The sequence below is a fragment of the Sparus aurata genome, chromosome 4 (genome assembly GCF_900880675.1).
Source record: "Sparus aurata chromosome 4, fSpaAur1.1, whole genome shotgun sequence".
Lineage (NCBI taxonomy): Eukaryota > Metazoa > Chordata > Actinopteri > Spariformes > Sparidae > Sparus > Sparus aurata.
Genome location: NC_044190.1, coordinates 23,643,313 through 23,665,260, shown reverse-complemented (window position 1 = coordinate 23,665,260; position 21,948 = coordinate 23,643,313). Strand labels below are relative to the sequence as shown.

Sequence of the window (21,948 nt, the reverse complement as noted above, 5' to 3'; positions counted from 1 at the left end):
GACCGGACAATTCAAGGAGGAAAAAGTAGAAAGAATGAGGAGGGAAAAAAGAGGATGGGAGTGATTTAAAGAGAAATACACAAACTAAGACGCTTAAAGGTGGCTCGAGATGCGGATGGGAAATTGGTAAAGCAAGACGGTGAGATATAGACAGCAAGAGGAAATGGAGCTCCGACTGAATGAAAGCAAAGGGTTGGTGTTTGTGTAGTCCTAACAGTGATACTGCATACGGAGAACCCAGATGTTCCGTTTTATCCAATAATGCTTTCTTTAAAACTGCTGAAACCCCAAAGTCTGCTTCCAATGATAGAAAACAGCACTTTCTCAAAGGCCCCTCTCCTGTTTAGCGCTTCTGTATAAAGGCCAGTGGCTATAAATTAAGCTCATGTTGGCCTTAAGTAAATTGTTTTTTCACTTGGCAACTGACGCAAGGTAGTGTACAAACAGCAAATTAAGTGTTTGTCCCAAATAGAAAATTATTTTGTAGAATTAGGGAAATTCCCTTCTTGTCTCCTCGCTCGATTGAATGTAGTAGGTGTCGGGACAGATTGGGGTACAATCTGAGCACAATTTCCTCTGTTCGCTGAGAGGTGTCAGTTGTAATCAGGGAAGGACAGGCAGGGATGGAGCCATTGTTTCCTGCTGGTGCTGGGCTCATCCCGGCCCTGTGTGGGCACTAATGAAGAGGGGCACGTCGCGCTGGGATAGTTTACCCGCCTCCCCTCCTGCGAGTTGAGGACGAGAGCCAATCTGTCAGGAAAACATTGAGTGAAATTGCCCCGTGGTACAGCAATGGCTGGTGACAGCCACTTGCAGACTGCCAGCCGCCAGAGTGATGCTACCACCCTGTATTGACAAGCAAATTACAGTCTCCAACACTCAAACGCATCCTGGAGGATTCATTTACATCCATCAGCTTTAGGCCTTTGTTACCTTGGTGGGTTTTTCTTCTCCCGGAGAGAAAGGGTGGGGAATGAGGGCGAGGGGGATCCCAGACTGTTATGACAGAGGAGAATGTGAAGAGGGTGCGTGGCAAACATTAAGAGTGACGGAGCGGCTTGCCTCTCTGACTGGATGGCTGATCACATTACCTCTGCAGCATTGTGGGAATTAATTCTTCCAATAAGATAATTTTTTAAGGTTCACATATCACACAATCTTAAGTGAGCAAATTGGGGGAAATTATACCTTACCATGCAGCTGACAGGAGGAGATATTTTAATTGTGGGGCCTATTCAGCCATATGTGTGTGGGATTTTATATATGTTTGTGTGTGTGTGAGTGAAGATGAAGAATGAGCTTAAGGTTGAAACTAGAAAAGCTTAGGACAGAGTAAACGGTTAGGGGAGTATTGTGCTTGATGATGCATGAAGAACTAACTCATTAATATTAGAAGAAATTAGTGAAAATTTGCAGGGGAGGTTTAAAATCACAGTTTTTATTTATCTATTCTTTATTTTTAGTACTTGTAAGTAAGTAGCATTATCTTAACACTGGACATAATGTGTTTATTTCAAAGAAGCTGCAACATTCTTAACGATAGTAGCCCCAAGAAACATCTGGAGGGAAGCTACAGGTACTTCAGGTACACCACAATAATAACTCGGCAAAGTGTCTCCTTGTTTTTTGTTTTAAAGGCACATGTAGTGTCTGTCGCTACGGGTCATTCAATTAAAAGAATGAAAACAACAAAAGGAGTCGTGATGACCATCATGATGTAGCGTTGGATCATGGGAATTGCCATCTACGCTGTTAAACAACCACTGTGACGTGACTCTATGTATTGAAGCTTTATTCGTTGTTTCCCAGAGGGTAAAGCGGCAAGGTGACCGCATTTTTTAGACAAATTAAATGTGGGAAGTTGTTACACATTATGTCTTTAACCCAAATTGAATAACCCATTATTGTGTCCTTTTTTCCTTGTGTGATTTTTGTTGTTGTTTATGGGATTTTTAAAAAATCCTTTCATACTAAAGAGCTCTCTCTTTCCAACACACACACACACACACACGCTCACGCACACACACCACCACACATATTGGAGTATACTTTTCAATAGTTTAATTTTAAAGACGATGGAGCCTGCTGGTGCTATTATTGCTCTAAAAGGGAGGAGACTACTCCAACTTAATTCCATGTCTGGCTTGATATGATGTTTTTAATCATAGCCGGCTCCCAGTGCTTTGTAGAGGAAGTGGCGGCAGTCACATGGTTTGTTGATCTCAGCTATGTAGGAAAGGGCATGTTTGACTTGCCTTGCTGTTTTAAGGGGAGCCTCTATGCAGGGTAAATAGCAGCCAGCAGGCGGAATATGTGACAGGCTGACAGACTTCAATTAATGGAAAATGCACCTCTTTTTGTTTACTGTGTTCTGCAAAGGTCAGCCAAGTCATGGTCTTGGAGGCACTGTTTTTGCCCATTCCCAGGGTTAGATACATAATCAGAATTAATCACTCCAGACTCGTCTCCCCTCCTCACCCCAACTTTCAGATATATGACTGTCTCATCTGACCTCATACACTGCTATAAATAAACTGAGCATGCCTGTCTGAACTACCACTCTTTTCCAATGGACTTCTTCGTGATCCGCAAAACTAAGGGACGCGGAGCACCCCAGAAAAAGATATTTCGCTCGCGCTGCCTCCATCTTTTCTTCCTCAAACATGAGCAGACTCATTTAACACCTTACATGCTCCTGATAGCTTTTTCTTGTGGACGCATAATGACACAGCTCTTGGGAGCCAGCTGCGTGCATTGTTAGGACTTGCAGAGGCTCGTTTACACTGACAGTGGTAGCCTCAGAGGGACAAATGCCACATATATCAGTGTGCAAAGAGTTCCCCCCCAGCCTTCAGTCTTGAGCTCCGATTGTTTAATCTTAATGTACTGCTTTCTTTACAGATGAGTGTCACATGTTGCAGCTTTTGGAAACTTTTATTTGTTGGTGACATAGCGGTGGCCCTGTGTTCGACGGGATGCTTTAAACCGTGGTTCCCTTCTTTTGCTGCCAAAAAACAGTTGTTGCAACTTCTGATGAACAGAGAAGCAACAAGCAGCACTGCAGCTGAACAGACATGGCTCTTATCCAGCTTCCACTTCCACTGTCTGTCTTCATGTAAAGAAAATTCAGAACAAAGTTAACGAAGAAGTCATTATCACCATTTTGGAAACAAAGATCGTGCACGCGCTGAGAGAAGCGCCAATGAGTGTTGTATTCATAATAGTAACAGCTTGAAGGAAAGAACGCAGATAATTATCTTTATTAAACATTATGGCCTCAGGTTAAGCCCTGACCTGGGTTCAGCTTTTTTAAATGCCGTGTGAGAAAAGTCCTGGAGGAGCCTGCAGGGCTTTGGAGCCTATCCCAACGTTTTCTGCGGCGCAGAACCTCACACCATGAGTTTGCTTTTACAATACACTCTTATTTGTTTTCCTCACCAGGATAAAAGAAGTATTACAGCGACTCAACTAGACAAACGCAATTGGAAGAATTTTCTTTGCTTACACACTCAATTGTCCTCTGATAAATTCACTGGCAGGCGATTAAGGAAACCAAAGTGATTCTCATTCCCTCTAATAACTATTATCTTCCTAACTCCTCTGTCTGGCAAAGCTGCTGAGGATAAATCCTCTATAAAACAGGATAAATTACATATGTAAGGTGATAAGCGTGCGTGAGCTGGGGGCCTCCAGGATTATTTAGTGTGCAGCTCATTACTTAGCGTACAGCTGCTTAGCCATCCTTTCTGCCCTGGGCTTGGCGGGCGTCCCTAGCATTCTTTGTCATAGTACTGTACATACCTGAAGCTGGAGGGGGCTGAGTCCTGACGCTGCTGCAGCTGCCATGGTGGATGGAATGAACTGCACCGGGTAGTTATCACCTGTCAGGGAGAGAGAGAGAGACGACAATGCATACAGGTTCAGACAATGAGCCGGCCCACAGCGACCAGGCAAGTGCCAACACAGATCCTGGGCCCTCCGCTACTTTGCCACAGCAATGTGGCACATTGCAACGAGCCCTCGGCTTCAAGCCCAAACATCTGCATTAACAAAAGGCTAAGCTGGTTGGACTGGAGCAGGATTACTCAGGAACGTTTCACACCATTCCCTCCTTCCTCCACCTGCACAGTGCACCTCGTGGAAAAAACCATGACAACATTAACTACTGCATAGTTTGACAAGTTAGGAGCTCTTTCAAGGTGTATAGATGTGTGTCGGTGTTCAGAATGAATGTCAATAAATGTCTCCCCTGATATTCAGGTCGCGATCATGTTAAAAGGCCCAGCATGTTCTTTCAGCTTGTTCACACAGCTGTAGACTTGTCTGGCTATTGTTCGGCACTACATTGTTTGTTTCTGAGTTATCGCTTTGGCAGCAGAGAGTGAAGCACTTGTATGTGAACTGGTTAGAACAAGTGCCTAGCAACAATAACAAGGTTAGAAAGCACTCTTATTGCACATAATCGCTTTGATCAAGAAACGAAGAATCAGTCTCCAAACAGCAGCGCTATTCATTAGTGCTCACTACTGTTGGCCTGCCATCAGCACGTTTGTCAGACAGGGATATAAAAAAAACGGCTGCTGTATGAGTGATATCAATGAGGGTGTATAACTGAGCACCAGACGCTTTCACACAGTCATCCTAGTGTGTTGAGACGGACAAAACGGCCCCAGTGAGACAGGGCAGCCCGGCGTCCGTGGAGGGGAGGTTGGTTTGAGGCATGTGTTTGGAGGAGGGGAGTTGGGCTGCACAGTGGGAGCAGGGAGGGGGGGTAGTTGGCCTTTGCTCAGACCCCACTTCTGCCTGTCACTTCTCCTCACAAACATATGGAGCCATTAAGCCCCAGACAAGGTAAATGTATATACCTTCTCTTTCACTTTGCCCTCGCCCGCTCTCCTCACTTTGCAATCTTGTACAGCACAGCACAATGTGATACAGGCCATGGAAATTCAATCCCCATTTAGTAGCAAATAAAATCACACAGCTGAAGTGGTTTCAAATAGCGCTGGGTTTGGATGTGCAGCGGTGCACTGTGGTTATTTCTACACCTCCTCTTTTTTTGGTATCACTTTCTCTCTGTGTCTCTCTCTCTCTCTCTCTCTCTCTCTCTCTGTCTACGACGTAGGATTTGGAAATAATAAATGGCTGGATGTCTTTAGATGTCATGTGAAACCTGGGGCGGGTCATGTGCTAAGTGAGCACACCACGACCGCCGGGGGGTCTCCGGCTCCAAGGTCTGGATACTTGGGTGCACATAGTCTGTCCCAAGGCACCGGACTCCAGCAGAATGGGAGCGGTGCCAGGTTAGCGTCACTGGCGAAAGGGAGTTACGTTTAAAACTGTAGAGGCTTTTTTTAACTGGGCACGGCTTGTCCTATGCCAAGAGCATGGACTCTGAATGTTAAGGAAAGGGGAGTGGGTAGTGCAGGTGACACCATGCTCAATACAGGGCTCTATTTCCCTGCTCATGTGGTGCACCATAAAGTACAAGTCATAGATCTGCTGAGGGTTGACAGATGTAGCTGAAACCTTTCTTAGGCCAGATCAAATGATGATGAACGGACTGCATGACTGGAACCTCCAAACTTGATCTTCTCGTGTCACTTGCCTCTAAATTTTGTTGAACCGCCAAAGAAGTTCACATGACAGACAGACTGACGTGAAAGTAAATACACAGGCATAACATATTAGCCGTGTTTACATGCAAATGTATCACAAACTTTAAGTGAATTTGATCAAATCGACCAAAGAAAATGTGAACGAATGCTTGTTTAGAGTCGGAATAAGCATTTGGCATATCTTCTCTCAGAGGTGAAACAGCTGATCTGTCCCAGTTTATTCGGCCACTGAGAGCAAAAACCAAAAAAACACTTCGAGTAAGCATAAAAACTTTTATGCTAAGCTTTTTTTTTTTTTTTTTTTTTAAATCTGGTGCTTCGATCAACCATTAAAGTGTGCTAAAAGATCAGTTCAGATTTCTTTAGATCTCATAAGATCATTGAGTTAAAACTTTCTTTGATTTATTCAAGTGAAAACCATTTTGTCCAACTTGAATGACGACACCATATCAGCCAATCAGTTTATATGTGACGACTAAAATGTGGTAGAAAAAAAAAGATTAAAAAAAAAAGAAATAGCACAAGTAAACTGTCAACTGTCAGCAGGATGTCTATGAGGAAGACTGGCAGAGCAACCCAGAGACTATTGGGTCATTCTGCAGGTCCATTAGAGGCACATCAGACTGAGGGGAAGTCAGGGAAGTCCAACTTGTTTCTATTTGTTTAAAAGATGAGCTGGTGTTTCTGCGACTGTGCTTGTCTACCATGCAGCACCAGGCCATTGAGCACAGCCAGAGGATGGTGTGATGACTTACCACTATGGTGCCAGAATGACTCTGTTGCCATGCGAGCACCACAGGGTCGGGGGTCATAAGCAGTGGTCCCTGGGAGCTGTCTCATAATGATAACATCAGATTAGTGTGCCTTAGTCTTGGAAGTGAATGCTTGGCCACCCACTTCATGGAGAAAGGACACGGCAGCATCCTGTACACCCTGCAGGTGGTGGTGATAACATTGTCCTCTCTGGGTATATTGTGTATATTGTGTTGGACGGGGGGAAATAATAGAGGTTTTTTTGAAATACCTCTCCTGACTGCAAGAGTCATTTCCAGACCCCCTTTGCTTTTTTCTTCATGAGCTCATGAATTATGCAGGAACCATACACATGGCGACCCCTGACCATGATTCTATAATAGCTCCTGTTATTTGAACTAAAACATTTTTCGTGTCAAACCTATTGCAGAAAGCGCGCTGGTAAAAGACTCCCCCTCAGGCACTTTGTTTAAGCTGTCATGGCTCCATAGTTCCAAAATAGCTGACTTTCTTTTTCATCCTGTGGTTTTATAGTTAATTCATTAACTGCACTACCACACCTTTTAATGTTCTGCTGCAAAGCTGCTGACTTCCCGGCGCTTCTTTTTTCCTTTCGTTTGCAGCCCTCTTTCTTGTTTTGGTGGTGTTTAACAACAGAAGTGGGCTTTTTTCTTTTTCTGACTGGCTCATAAATCCTTTTTCTCTCTGACAGCTGGGTTTTCATCAACACAACACTGTCTACTTCTATTTGCATGTGTGGGAGACAGAGGAGGACAACTTTTATTTAAAAATGTAGTAATTCAGTTTAATTTGATTGAATAAGTAATAAACACGTCTAAAAACTGCTCGGCTCTCGTACCGCGCAGGCCACGCGAGGTGAAAAGCGTAGACAGAGAAGCAGGGAGCAATTTAGGCCACGGATGTTTTTTTTATACGGGTACAGTAGTGTGTGGTGGCACATCTTTAATTTTCACAAGGATACAAGAGTGTGAGAGTTATAGCTTTGGCAGGGCATCAACATGTTGCAACAATTTTCAGAAATACTTGTTTTATTTTGATGGCTGAGGAAAGCCATGACTCAAAAGACAAAGGGAGAGAAAAAGGGCAAGCTGTTACAGGCAAAGAAAACAGTTATGTGCAGAAAAACCTGTTCCTTACATAATCCACAAACGATCTACCTTATAATTGTCTTTAAATTACTTAATTGCACTATCAAAAGAGCTATCAGACTGAATTAAACTGCAACAGGGGAGTTGCTTTTCATGCATGTGACAATAGGAAGACTTTTCATGCAGGGTTAATCTCCTTTGTGTCATTTGATCTCTCACAGTGGATACTTGAACCACAATTACAGCCAGCACACTCCTGAAAGATACTTTCATGTTTGAAACGTGTTTACATTCCTCTGGTTCTCTACCCATATCTATTGTTCCACATGGACTAGAACATTCCCAGGCCTTGTTCTCAGACAGGGCAGAGCATGCCAGTGTGAATCAAGCATTTAAGACAAAAAAAAGAGAAACAAAACATTTATGAATAAAAGCATGAGGGAAAAGACAAAACAAGGAGAGCAGAAGGAGGTTTGACAAAATAAAGACTGGAGATGCAAGCATACCTGGCTTATAAGACATTCCCGGAGGGAAGAGAAAGCCTTGCTGGGCGGCGGCTGCTGCTGCCAGAGTGCGTTGGTCGTGTGGAAAAATGGGGATCATGAGCGGAGGCATGTGACCCTGGACCTGCTGAACAGATAGGGAGCGGAGATCAGAGAGAGGCCTAAGCATAGTCATGGTACACAGAAACACAGAGCCCACTCAGGGGGAGGCCAGATCACAGCTCTTGCTAACGCGTGCTGACAGGGGGCTCCATGGCAATGGCGGCCCTCGTGTGCTCGCACAATACCTGGCAGGGCTGCGCCTGCTCTTAATCCAAACCACAATTTCACCTTGGTACATCAAAGGCACCGCATGCGAACATTGTTCCAGCGTCAGTCGGAGGAAGCGACATGCGGGAAGGGGAGGATCAGTAGGCCTCCGTTGTGTGCTGAAAGAAGCATTCATCAACTTTTGCTGTTGCATATTCGCAAGGGGATTGTTGAATTGAATACACAGGTGCAGAGACAGAATTGATCAGAAAACACACACTTACTCAAGGGAAGATCGAGATTATCATTTATTTAGATGATAAAGGCCAACAGGCAATCCACTAACTTTCCAAAACTCGAGAAATAGTAGCCAGAGGAAATGTTCCTCTCTGACTGCCTGTTCCACTCTCACATTCACCTTCACCATCCAGTCTGTTACTGGCTCACCTATCGGGAGTATCGGCACAAACTCCCACGTGGGGTTAGCATCTTAGGTCCCTAAAGTGGTGTGTGGTGGGTTTTGCTGACATGTTGCAAAGGTCCAATCTTACTGTCATCCTCTGCTTCCTGAACCTCTATGACGGGGAGCAGCCTGGCCACCATGGGCCCACGAGGGTTAATCTAGCGCTGAGCCAGGCCACCTCAGGGGACCCTGCCTGGAAAATGGGTTAATAAAGGTCACCCCCCAAAATAAACACTTTACAGAATGTTTCTCCATTCATCCCTCCTTAGAATCAACTTGCAATAAAACGGGCCTGGGTGCAATTACTGCCGCTGCATTGGGGCATGAAATCAACCTGCTCTGAGCAATGACTTTTCCCCCATGTTCTGGCTGAGGTCTGCTATGATCTCCACTTTTTCAGCCTGTGCCGCTCCCCCTGTAGACCCGTTACTATAGCGGTCGCACCCAGTTTCTCTCACAGCTAGCACGCTAAACCCATTTAAAACAATTTTATTGATCTGTCCAGAGGTGCAAAGCTAGTCTGAAAACTAAATAAACAGAAGCATTTTTATGTCTACTGAGCTTTTACAGAAGTGCAAGTGCAGAAAGTGCATTATAGAAGAATAGAAAAGTATGTAATTCTTCCAAAAGTAATTCTGTGAAATGTGCTGCAGCTGAAGAAAAATAAATGGCCGAGGAGACTGCGACAAATGACCTTAAATAAAACATTGCTTTATAGGGATCTGCTTTCCAAGTTTCCAGGCGGAATGGATGAAAGATGGATCTTGGCCTTGCATGTATGGAACATATGGAAAAACACAATAATTAATGTCACAACATGAGGTAGGGCCAGTGACAGGCGGGGGGACACTGGGGAACACAGCATTCTCTGTCTGTGTATTTGGACTGTAAAACCAGATGGAGTCTGCTGCTGACTGTGCGGTAGTCGCAGGGCAGAAAAGGGCTCCCTCAAGTCCACATCCCTCCAAGTGTGTTACAAGTGTGTTCGTACATTTTCGTGAATTAACTAACATGCACCAGCAGTAAATTAAAAGCTAAAGTAAAGTTAGTGACCGTCAAATATTTGAGCTAAATGGATAAAAAAACATCACTTATCGCTGTAGAGAGGGTCATTTTTTTTTTTTTTTTTCACTTTATAGTCATGCAACCCTAAAGGAGTTTTGGGGAAGAAATATTAATACTAAGAAAAAAGATGTTCATTCACTGATTTATGTTATGCCTAAACAAACTAAATAAACAAACTGACCTTAAAGGATAACACAGTTTCATACTGTTTTACTTTGTTTATATGTGGCGGACCCTGCCATCTTTCTAGTTTCAAACAGTGTTCTCGGACATTATTTTCCTCTGAGAACAGCTTGTTTATTCAGTTATTGTTTATTCAGTTATGGAAAAGATGAATATTTCACATTTTTATTATTACATCATCAGTAAATCAAAATCATCATCATCAACATTTCTTCTCCAGAACTAGATGGTGCCCCTTTAAAGGGTATAGTTCTAAAAAATAATCCTTTTCAAACCATTTGAGTAAATCCAAATGACCAAGAACTGCTTGTTATAATGCTGCACAATAAAAAAAAAAAATGTGAAAACATTAAATAATATATATAAATTGTACAAGTGATGTGTACAGATTTTAAACAGTATATGTACTGAGAGAGAACAGCAAAAGGCATCAGACACTTTGACATATTTTTCTCCAGCACTACATGTAAATGATATAATTTCCTCGGGGGTATCAGACTTCATTGCTATTATTATTTCAAAATATGGAGTAGAATATACAAGATTCACCGAGGCGAGACAGAGTGTGAAAGTGCGTTGAAGGGGAAATAAATGCATTGGGTTTGAATGGCTGTGATTTGCAGTAATGAGCTCCACGCATTAAAGTTTAATTTACGGCAACTAATGTCAGAGAAAGGCAAATCAAATTTTGAGGCGCTTCAAGGTGGCAACAAATAGTGGAGGTTAGTTGAGCTGTCAATTAATAGCTGGCACAGAGGCTGAACATATAACATTTTCACAAGTGTTGTGTTTTTTTTTTGGAGGGGAGGGGGGCTGTTAAAGTAAAGTAGAAGAAAAAAAGTAAAGTATATTTTTTAAAAACTGAGACAGAAAGAAATGTACAAGTGCGGCTTCCCCTCTCCTTCTGTAACTACAAAACCCACCCTCCCCCCTTTAAGAGTTACCCTCAAGTTCATCTATGTATGGGCTGAGTGCCCAGGATATTTCTATTGCCAAGATGATCTTGAGGAGTTGGAGAATGAAGCGGAGCAGATGTGAGCGGGGCACTTGGGCAGCGTCCTCCCTTCTCCTCGTAAATACAGCAGCATTGTTTCGCTGGCACCGCTCTTCCTTTGTCTTAGTACTGCTAAGTACTGGATAATGTCATTTCACACCATCTGCCCCCAGGCTTCATTAAAGATACATGAATGGGCTATCTTATGAGGAACAGGTGCTATTGTTTGTCCCTCAAGACCCGGCACTAAGGATCTGACTCGGAATACTTGAAGAGGAGCATCTGTAGTGATCAGTCAGACAGACTTGGCTGAGGCCCCCGTCTCTGCCAGCAAGCACTCCAACAGAGGTTTCTGGGGGAACTCAGCCGCCTTTGCAACATGTATCATCAATTCAGATGACCTGATGAAGTCTGTATCAGGCCAGCATGCAATCTGTTTCCCTCTCAAGGAGACGCTGGTAGTTGATAAATAGAAGCAACTTGCGAGCAGGGTAGCATATAGATGCCATATTATGGAAGAGTTAATTGGGTTTACCTCACCCTTTGCTAAAAAATTAAATTTTTTTTTCTATTTTTGCAATATTGAGCTCAGTCACATCTGTTTTCTATTGTAGTTTTATGATTTGACAACTTTCTTCACACCATAATTAAACTCTTTTTTAGCTCTTGCGCAAGAAAGACCTCACGGATGCATTTTTTCTTTACATTTTTTTTAAATTGATCATTCTAAATCGAGTCTAAATGAACCAAGTTACACAAGAGGGCACTCACAGTAGCTCAACTGACTGTACAATGATTAACAACCGCAGCCCGTCGCGGGGTCAGACTGCAGAGGACGAGTCAGACGGCTCAGACGGACCCTCATCTCTGATGTGTAAATTCACGAGGTGCAAAAGACAGGGCCGACTTGAAAGAGCTGACTCTATTTCTCATAGCACTTACAGCACATGCAGTATGTACACCCACACACATACAGACTCCTAAATTATGTTTTAATACTGCATTAACCCATGACTGATTACTTTAGATTATATTTAGCTTTAGATTATACTAGATTGATCTTTTATTATTCCTATAAAACTTGCTTATGGTTGAATACAGATGGTACTGAACACGTTTTATATGAAAGATGCACCTTTTTTTTAACAAGTTGTGTGATTAAGAAAAACTTCAAAAAAAAAAAAAATGTCTTCTTCATTATGTGCATTTAATCATAAAGTATTTGTGCCAGTGAAAAAAGTGAATGGTTTTGTTTCTGTAGCATCCTCCTCCAACACGCTAGCGGGCAGCTCTAAAACACTGAGCGCAAATGGAGATGTACAGCGCATTACAGCACTCACTTGGGCCCCTGTCAACACCCATGTTCCTCACTGTCTGTTATAGCCTCTCCAAAGCACCCAGGAGGCCTGGAACCCCCCGCTGGCTTTCCCTATGAACCCCTTCACACTTCCATGCACAGATCCACACACACAAGTTTGTACTCGCTGTGGACCACAGCGCGGCGTGTGAAGGAAACTTTTTGTTTTTACTGCCAGAATCGGTCAGTATTAACAAGATTAGGAGACTAAAGGGGCAAAAAAAAAAGACAAACATCGACCTCATTCTCGCAGTGTTTCATGGCTATTAGCTTCCAAGGACCTGTGAGATCCTGGGTCTAATATCCTGATTAATTGCTACTTGACACCTTTTAACACACCTCTCTAACATGTGCTTATCTTGGCTGTAATTTGCATTCATTTGTCTTGTGAAAAGTAAAGCCCTGTGAAGGAGGGTATTTTATGAAAATACTGGCAACAATACCACCGCAAGTAGCCAGAGATTTTTCCGAGGAGCCCGCGGTGATGATGTTTCTTAATTCTGTACAATCATTTAGATTATAATAAGCGCCTTTCCCATTAGGAAAAGATCACAATCACCAGTAATCATTTGGAGGAGGACTCACTTTTCACTGACGTCTCATTTTAATAAAATTACTTCCACACGTTGGTAGCTGTCAGATCCGCAGCTCTTGCTAACCTTCTCTTTCACATTTTTCTATAGGAGGGGTTGTGTAATTCCACTCAGGGAGGATAGACTCCAGCTGTTGCTGTAAGACCTGATAGTTCACACTTCGTCCGCCCCTCCCCGCTCTCCTCTGTGCCGCACACCGAACGCCTGCGAGTAGAAATCACCCTTTGTGATCCGTTTAAAGGGAAAGTGATCTTGAGGAAGCTGGCAAGTCTGGCTACATCCCAACAGCAGCACACACACAGTAAAAACTGACACTAGACAGCAGGATATGTTTTAACACCCGCCACTGTGTACACAGCCCGCTGGGTGTACAGTGTGCTGGAGCCTAACCAGGAGGAAAATCACTCAGTGGAAGCACTTCTGGGCGGCTGAATCCTCTGTGTTGCTTCAGGATTTTCCCCCCCCCATGAAACAATCAACGGTTTTTAAGCACATAATACTCCTTTACTACAGGTCACTTATCAGCTGGTTATACTACCACTGGACTGTACGCTGAGCAGTAACCACACGGCAGACACACACATTGATCCAATGGTGTTTGGATTTGTCTGTAGCTAATGGTAATCAGACAAATAGATCAATAGATTTGAACACGACTTTGATGCTCCAGACTTCTCTGCCTTTGAATGAAGGTCTTCATGTTACCACCCACTAGACTGAAGCACACATTATTCCTGCCTGTCTGCTCTGAAAATGAGCGCACTGGAACAGGGAGGGCAAATACACCGGAGAGGTTCAGGTCACCAACAAAGGGCCCTTGTCCCGGTCAAGTCTCTGACCTTTCTCCTCACTTCCTTTCTGCATCTGTAATGCTTGCGAAGGCTACAAAAGTATCTCGAGCTACAGGTCTACAGCGAACAAAGTGCGATAATATTTTCTCTAAATTGTGAGAGTACACCTCTAAAGTCTGACAGCAGGCACTGTTTGCTCAGGTTTGAGCGCAACGAGGCACATCAGTCATGCCTGTGTGTGCTACACTGTGTACTGGTCAGGATAAAGCGAAGCAAATCCAGACTCCGAGCGAGGTCAGGACATCCAGAGGGAATAACCAATAGATGACTTCTTGTTCCACTAATTCCTTACACAGTAAAACAAGGCTCCTTGGAAAACAGCCATTCCAATATGTCTATATTAAGTTGACGGCGCTTGAAAGCAGGGTAGTCCAACCCTCTGACCCGCCTAACAAAACCCCACCCCAAATCCCTCTGCAGCAGCACTCCTCCGTCTCATCGCTCATCCTTTTGAATTCTGGATAAAACTGCAGGCTGCTGGTTGCTTCAATTCACTGCTCTGATTTGATGTACAAGTCAGGGCATGTGCTAGAATATTTAAAATCGACAGTGATCCAAAATACAAAAATGCATTTCTGTAGGTTTAATACCCTTGTGCACATGAAGTGAATTGTCCTTTTTCCTTAACTTAAATGTATCTGTCTAAAAAATAGAGTTAAAGGGAAAAGAATTATCGAAGTCAAGCCTTAAGGAATGTTTTTGAGCATTTTTACTGGTGTGTGTTTATGCGTGTTTTCATGCATCAGCTATATGTTACGTTAAATTGTTTTATTCTCAATACACACATTAGATCCCAATGAAACAAAGTGCATTTCTACATGCTGACACAGTGTATGTCATGAATTTTGTGTGCACAGCAACAGAACCATGCAGTACACTTTAAAGACACACTATTTTTTCCTGCAAATTCTGTGTTGTGTTTCCAAAGAATATCACTGCAGCTTTTTTGGGGGGGTGGGGGTGGGAGCATACATGGAAGTAAGAATTAATATTTTTTTTTTTTCAAGGTCTGGCCATAAAATTAAGGTTTGCAGTAAACTGGCCAAATCCATGGGGACTCCCTCAAACAGCATGTGTAATGACGGGAAAGAAGAGAACAGACATAAACAAACCCACAAGTGGGTTTGGGGCCGGCATCATTATCCTGCGTATACATGCTCGCTGTATGGAAACGGGAGTAAGTGAAATGCCTCTGACCCTCATTGCAGGGGGGTGAGTGAGGTTCTAAAGCACATTGGACACGGGTTAGTTAGATAGCCAGCTACATCCATGTGATGTGAACAGGGTGGGGGGAGCGGGAAATAGGGGGACTGAAGTATGTGAGGCTTACGAAATAATGTGGCAGTAAAGGTTTGGAAATATCACATCTTCAACACTCTGGAAGAAGCCGAGAGACCTTAATGCGGTTTCTGTACACTGCTGACAGTTCTCTGTTTTTTTTAAACAAAACAACAAAAATTTTTTTTAAAAAAATCTACCATTTAAAGATTCCTGTGTTGTAATTAAATTATTGTGCATCTGAGGGTAAAAATAAAACTCTTAGCCTTATTTTGGCTGACAGTGAAACAGAGGCGCACCCCTAATTTCTGTGATGGTATTGTCCACACACACACACAAACACACACTACGGCTGGTTTTCCCCCACTCTGTCCAGTCCTGCCATTCATAGACTGAAGCTCTGTCTTCACTGTTACCTCCCAGCTGCTGGGGCCACAGGAAACAACAGAGCCCACTCTGTTGTTCAGCAGAGGGCAGGCAAGTGTGTTGAGACTTTCATACGTGCTCAAATATCATCGCCCGATGATGGGCGAGAAAAACCAGAGCAATTTGTAAGAGATCAAACAAAAGATGTAATACAATGAAGAGTGAATTATATCAACACATTTTAAAAAAATGTTTTGAAGAAAAAGAATGCATTTTGGTGGGCTGAGTTTTTGAAAACAAACAAACAAACAAACCAAAAAATTGTAAGATGCTGTTTCTATGAAAATACTGTGCAGGACAAAATGTCTCATTCATTGTGTTCTGTTGGGGAATTCTTCGACTCTCCTCCGCCCCCCTGAAAAACAAAAAGCTCCTTTTTTGTGTTGACCGTGGGGCTGAATGCTTTGCTTTGCCACCCCGGCCCTAAGAAAACACGCGCCCCTTTCTCCCTGCCGGCTGCCCGTACACAGTAGAGCCCATTAATGCAGCTCCTTCTCCCTGTGAGTGTTGCCCACTTCTGCGGACGATGGCCGCACAACGCCAATGCAAAGACAAAACAGTTTGCACAACATTAGAAGAGAAAACACAGTCCATGTAGAGCGGGAGAGGAAACTAAATCAACATCACACTGGAGGATGTGTTCCCGCCTCGACCGGTATTTTTCTTTCGAGGGGTCGGGGGCACAATGGACGCTAAGTTCAGGCACTCCACCTTCGTCCAGGGAAGGTTTGTGGAGCTTTAAACAGGTGCTCTTTGGTGATATTCAGACAGAGCATGAAAGTGCTTAATTCACTTAAACAATTATTCTAAAAATAGTTGTTCAGTTGTCAGAAATATTTAGCACTGGGAATCAAATTTATATTCCCGTACGCCCTGTAATCTTCTGTCTCACGTCGATTATTCTGATAGAAGGCTGTAAGTTTGTGTCATAAATTAACCCATCCCATGGCTGCTTTACAAACCCCTCAGGTGACTAATTTTAAGTAGACCCTCAGGTGTGATTTCGCACATTACAGCCGCTCATGTGGCACCTCTCAGATGGAGCCTCTTAATTATCGCTGCTTAAACTGCTGAGGTGTCTGAATACAAAGGCCAATTACACAAAAGCATGGCTTCCTTGTGTAATTTACATCAATAACGGATCTGTGTTTGTCTACAGTCCTACCTCACTGGCAAAGACACAGTACAAGCGAGCATATGTTTCATTTGACTGCGTCTAACGAGAGTCAATAAAGCCGGCGAACAGTGATTACACTTGACAAAGGTCTGTCCACATTTTGTAATTTCGAGATCCATAAATTCTCTTGCAGTCTACTCATCTTTGGAGTTTAAAGTAATATGATTTTGCAGCCTGGCCTGTGTAGCATAACTTAAAGCTTTGCACTTGAGTGTGAAGCAAATAGATGGTGCAGTTCATCCAGCAAAAAACGGAGAATCATCCCTTAATGGGGGAAAACCCACAGATCCCTGACCACTCAGACAGAATCTAATGTTTATCTTCCTAGAGCAAGAATTTGTTTTAACACCCAAATAGCACTGCAAACCAACTGTTCATCCAATTAGCTTCATTTGCTAACCATCACTGCCACTGCTGAGGTTGTGTCTATTACACCTTTCTGTGCACCATTAAGTTTTAACGGGGGCCGCGGTGGCTTTATTGTTTAAACTGCACAGGACTTTGTTTAACGTCAGCATTTCTTCTGCTTCCTGACAAGAAGTCACATTTCATAACTAATTAAATTGATCCCTCCCTCCCCACCGACAGAGTCCGCTAAATGGAATTATTTGTATCCAAGTGTCAATACATTAAATCACAGGGGCTAATGAGTCGGGTCACCGCTTTCTTTTATCTTCAGTCTTGCATGTGCACATCTTCATCAGCTAACAGTCTCCTTAAATGGAGGATGAACATGCTGGACCGAGCCTCTCTGGGCGGGAGCCAAGCCTGTCTGACTAGGCTGTTAATGCCCCCGCATAATCCTACTAGCAGGCTAACACAGAGCTCTCCAACACAAGGGAGAGCGCTGGCGGCACAGAATCTACACAGACACGCATGTGCACACACAGCAGCAGACACTTCCACACTTAAACACACACACACACACACACACACACACACACACACACGATCATTTCCCTGCTCTATTATTCTCTTATTATCATGCTAACAGTTCCAATCTAGCTGTGCTAATTGGGGGACTTACACATTCTCTTTAACAATGTCTATTTTTGTGCTCTTTTTTTTTTTTTTGCCAGCGCATTAATAAGAGTCTCACACTGAGAAAATCATTTGTGCCGGGAGACAACAGAAGCATCTGAGAATACACAAATTAGCGCTATTATCTTCGTGCAATTACCATACAGCCCTGTGTTTATTTAAACTCATCTGATTGATTTAAAATATTTACCATAATGTCGTAGTTTTGTTGGAGCCTTTGCTTCTCTAAATTAGGAGCCAAACAGAATCAGTGCATGAAATGACTGTTTGATTGGGTCCTTTTTATCAGAATAAAGAAGTGAATAATAATAATAAAAAAAACAGAACTAAAAGCCTATTCATCATACGGACCTAACATCAATTTGACAGATATTTCTTTTAGTCATGGTGGGAGATCTGGGTGGATAACTGTTTGTAGAGATCTACAGCAGACACGTTTAAAGCATTGACTGTTGTAAAAAGCCAAATATAATACAAACAAAAAAAGGCATAATGGCAGAAACAGCAAGCTGTGTGGGACTTCTGGATGGAGGAAACAGTTAATACGACTGATTTGTTTTGCGACAGGACCGTGACCCAAAACATCCTACACGTACAGCTGAATCCCACTGGCATTACAAAATGTGAAAGTCCTTGAGTGGCGCAGCTAAAGCAGGGGTTGGCTTTTATTGAAAATTTGTGGAATGACTTGATGATAGCTGCCGGTCATGCTAGATGTGAGGCATGGCAGATGTCTCACATTTAGCCTGACCACATCTGTTCATAGATCCAGATTTGCCAATACAGATGTTCCCAGAGAACCTAAACAGGCAACGGACAACTCTTTTTTGCTTTAACTTATCATTCTGAACTGATTACTGATTGCACAGTGTGATGTCTGTAGAAAAATTACACCATCACTTTAACTCTGCTATTCGGCCACTGGACACAAAAAATAAAGGGTGGATAACTGTTAAGTTCTGGCAAAGTGGCTTTGAAAAGTGTCTGTAATAGATCATATTTTTTGTTGTTGCTGCCATAAAAAAACAAAAAGAAAAAAAGAAAAAATGAATTTGTATGTGCAATTGTGTAGCACAGAAACCAACACTGTTCAGCCTCTGAATGCAGAAGACACTTTCAGAGCTTCCCGTGTGAATTCTCTTGTTTCCTTGTAACAGAGAGAAATGGGAAATCCATATGCAACTGACTAACTGCTATCCGGATTTTTTTCCCCCTGCCAAAAATATATTAACTGAACAGCATTGTATTGGATTTGTTTGTATTCAAGCAAAATAATTGAAAAGAAAAGAAGCTTCTATTAAATTGTAACTACTGGTGTTTACCGTAGGTGTGTACAATGCAGACTGGCGTTGAAAGAGAGAAGTATTTCAGCGATGACCCCTTCATCGAGATCCTGGCTTCAATAGAGAAGAAGATGAATGTTGTGTGTCTGTTGTCCTCTGTCTGGCAAAATATTTGCCATACAGTCTGTTTCTAGATTGTTCACCTTGTGTCAACTAATTGTGGGTGTAATTGAATTTCATCTTTAATCTTGGGACCTTTAGCATCTGACCGTTGAACATCCGCATGTCCCCCACTGTTTCCTTACACCATTAAAGACACATGTGAGAAACCTCTGAGACTTTGAAGTGTGGACAACCATACAGGATACTGGCCTTTTCTCTTTTAATCTCTGGTTTCTCTCTTTTAAAAGGAAGGGATGCACATGTTATGTGTGCTTGTTAGACGCAAGGTTAAAGGTGGAGGAGCAGATAATGTGTACATACTGTACAGTGACATTGGGAGTGTATAGGGAGAGAACGATGGGTCAAACAGTAGCTGACCTGCTCAGTGAACAGATCGTTTGAGGTTTCACAAAGAGAAAAACATGGTCGACAATAGTCTTCATAGAAATGTATGATCTCTCCCATCTTGGATGTCTCGGTGTGCTCACGGCTCATACATCAATGCCACAGCCGATGACAAATGGCGACGTCATGATATTGTGGTATTTTAAAAAAATAAATTAAATGTTTTGGATAAACAGTGTCCCTCTGTTTCATCTGGGGAGGTCTGCTTTCTCCAGCCTGTTTGTGAAGATAAAGTTCACCCTGACCTTTCCACCAATATTTATTCTCTTGATGTGTGTATCAATGCGTGGGTCCCTGTGTGCCTGTGCACTGTACACGATCACCTCCGTGCATGTGTATGAGTATCTGTGGGCCTGTGCGCAGAAAACCATCAACAGTCCTGTCCTTGAGGAATGCACGGGTTTATCTGACATCATAATTAATGTTGCTCCCGGACCGTCATTGCAACTGGCCAAAAAGTTGCCATTTTGTAAGGTTCATCATCGTGTGTCTTGATGCCTTTCTTTGTGCTTTCCTGCATTTTTGATTCCCCTGTTAGCTTCACCTGTCCCTTATCAGTCTTCCCTCACCCTTGTGTGTATTTAAGTCTGTCTCCTGCTCTCTTTGTCAGTTTCCCCAGCCTGTTTTTGTCAGTATTGTTGCCTGCCTTTGATTTTACATCAGCTTGTGTTACAAAAGGTTGCCTTCTGTTTTCCATCCATTTGTCTTTGGGTTCTTTTTTTTGTGCAGAAACCAAACAATCAACATGATTTTAATAGTTTTCACTAAAAAGGAAAATTGCGGGGTAAAAATGATCATCCTCACTAATCAAATTGAGATCGTATAATCTTATAAGCCAATATAAATCCAATTATATTAGTGAAAACAGACCCTTCCCCTGTGTTATACATGTGCAAGAAAGGCTTACTTCCTCCCAATCGCAAAGCCATGACTTCACAAAAACATGATCAGTCAGTTACAATGATGGTTCCTGGGGCAACAATAATTATGATGTTGGACGATTTCAGATTTTGCCCAGGTCATTACCACGTGAGAGATGAGGGGGGTATGGATGCTTGTGCCTTGGCAGTAGACGTTACTGTCACTCTTTAATAGAGCTCCCTCATCCAGTTTTTTTATTCTAGTTTGTATGCAGAAAGACTTTGATTTACTGTCCTGTCATTCTAATGTCGCTCGCTTCTTACCAACACACGTCTTGCCTTGAACTCTTGAATATATTGCAAAATGCATACAAGAGAACATGCCAACCAAGTTCCTCAGACTGATGATCAACGTGATGCTGTTTAACTGCTCATCTGCTGCTACCCCTTATCCATTAGTAGTGATTATGAAACAGAACGCTATGAAGAGGAGAATAAAATAACGGCCAGTGTGTCCGAGTGATGATGAGCAGAAACCAATGAGACCACAAACCAAAACATTGTGTGCTCATTATTTATTATTTTTGTGCAGTCTCCCAGTGCCTCCACATCGACTCAGAGAGCTGAACAACTTATTGGAAGAAGCAGTTCTCTGCTAATATATATGTTTAATTGTCACATGTGTCTTGGCGCTGTTTCGAATGTCCAGCTAAATCAACCCAAGAGTTAATCTCATCCCTGGATTGAATTAGTGCCAAGATGATTTCAAACGATGAGGATGGACTGACGGAATACAAACAAGCCGAGGGAAAAACACACAAAGCCTTGAGCTTTAACTTTTGATAAGCCCCTAACACTGCAATCAAAACATCTGCTATCTTAAAACAAGTGACATTGTAATCCCGAAGGACAAAGACTAAATCTCTCTCCCTCTCTTGCAGGAATGATGAGAAGGGATAAAAAACAGAGGTGGCTAGTCAAAGGGGAACCTTGATTAAACGGCACGTTGCCTCGCTCCAAGCCTCACCAACTAAACCTCCATAACTACACACTGGTGTGGCCGATCCCCTTCAATCCACGTGCAGAAGCCCCTTGAAAGCACACACATAGCGTGCCAACAGCAGTCTCCAGTTGCAGTCCCCATGGTTTTATTGTTTGGACAGTTTACAATGTCCACTAATGCGATCAGTTACATCATCAATACGAGACCTTTGCGTGAGACTTTTCTCTTGTTCTTCTCCCCGAAGGCAAAACAGAAGGACTTTGATGGCCGGTAGGGTCTCCAATAAAGTTTAGTGCTCTCCATGCTAATAGCAGAGTAACTCTATCCCCCAACACTGCTTACTGCTTTGCTAAAAGTCTGACATACAGACTGGAAGCTTGTTTACAGAACTAATTAAGTCAAAGCTGTTATATATTAAAATGGCCGGGGCATTTTAAGAGGCAGCAGTAATGAAAACAGAGTGGCAAAAAATGCTTCGCTAACTTGCTCCTGACTCTCTTTTATCTGCAAACTCGAGAGGGGCGGCCATCACCACACTGGATATCTGGTGGAACTTGGCGAGGGAGAGCGAACAT

The 21,948-nt window shown here is 42.8% G+C and overlaps 1 protein-coding gene across 11 annotated transcripts in view; it reads right to left on the bottom strand.

Annotated features, from left to right (window-relative positions):
* The window catches only part of sox6 (SRY-box transcription factor 6), a 141,316-nt gene that overhangs the window by 33,741 nt on the left and 85,627 nt on the right, over positions 1 to 21,948 (bottom strand). For 9 of the 11 annotated variants that reach the window (XM_030414933.1, XM_030414935.1, XM_030414932.1 and 6 more), the window contains 2 exons: positions 7,987 to 8,110; positions 3,802 to 3,881 (listed from right to left, as the gene is read on the bottom strand). In XM_030414933.1, coding sequence (XP_030270793.1) covers positions 3,802 to 3,881; positions 7,987 to 8,110 — 204 coding nt within the window. The remainder of the gene's footprint in view (positions 1 to 3,801; positions 3,882 to 7,986; positions 8,111 to 21,948) is intronic. The other 2 variants (XM_030414937.1, XM_030414942.1) reach the window with 1 other exon arrangement.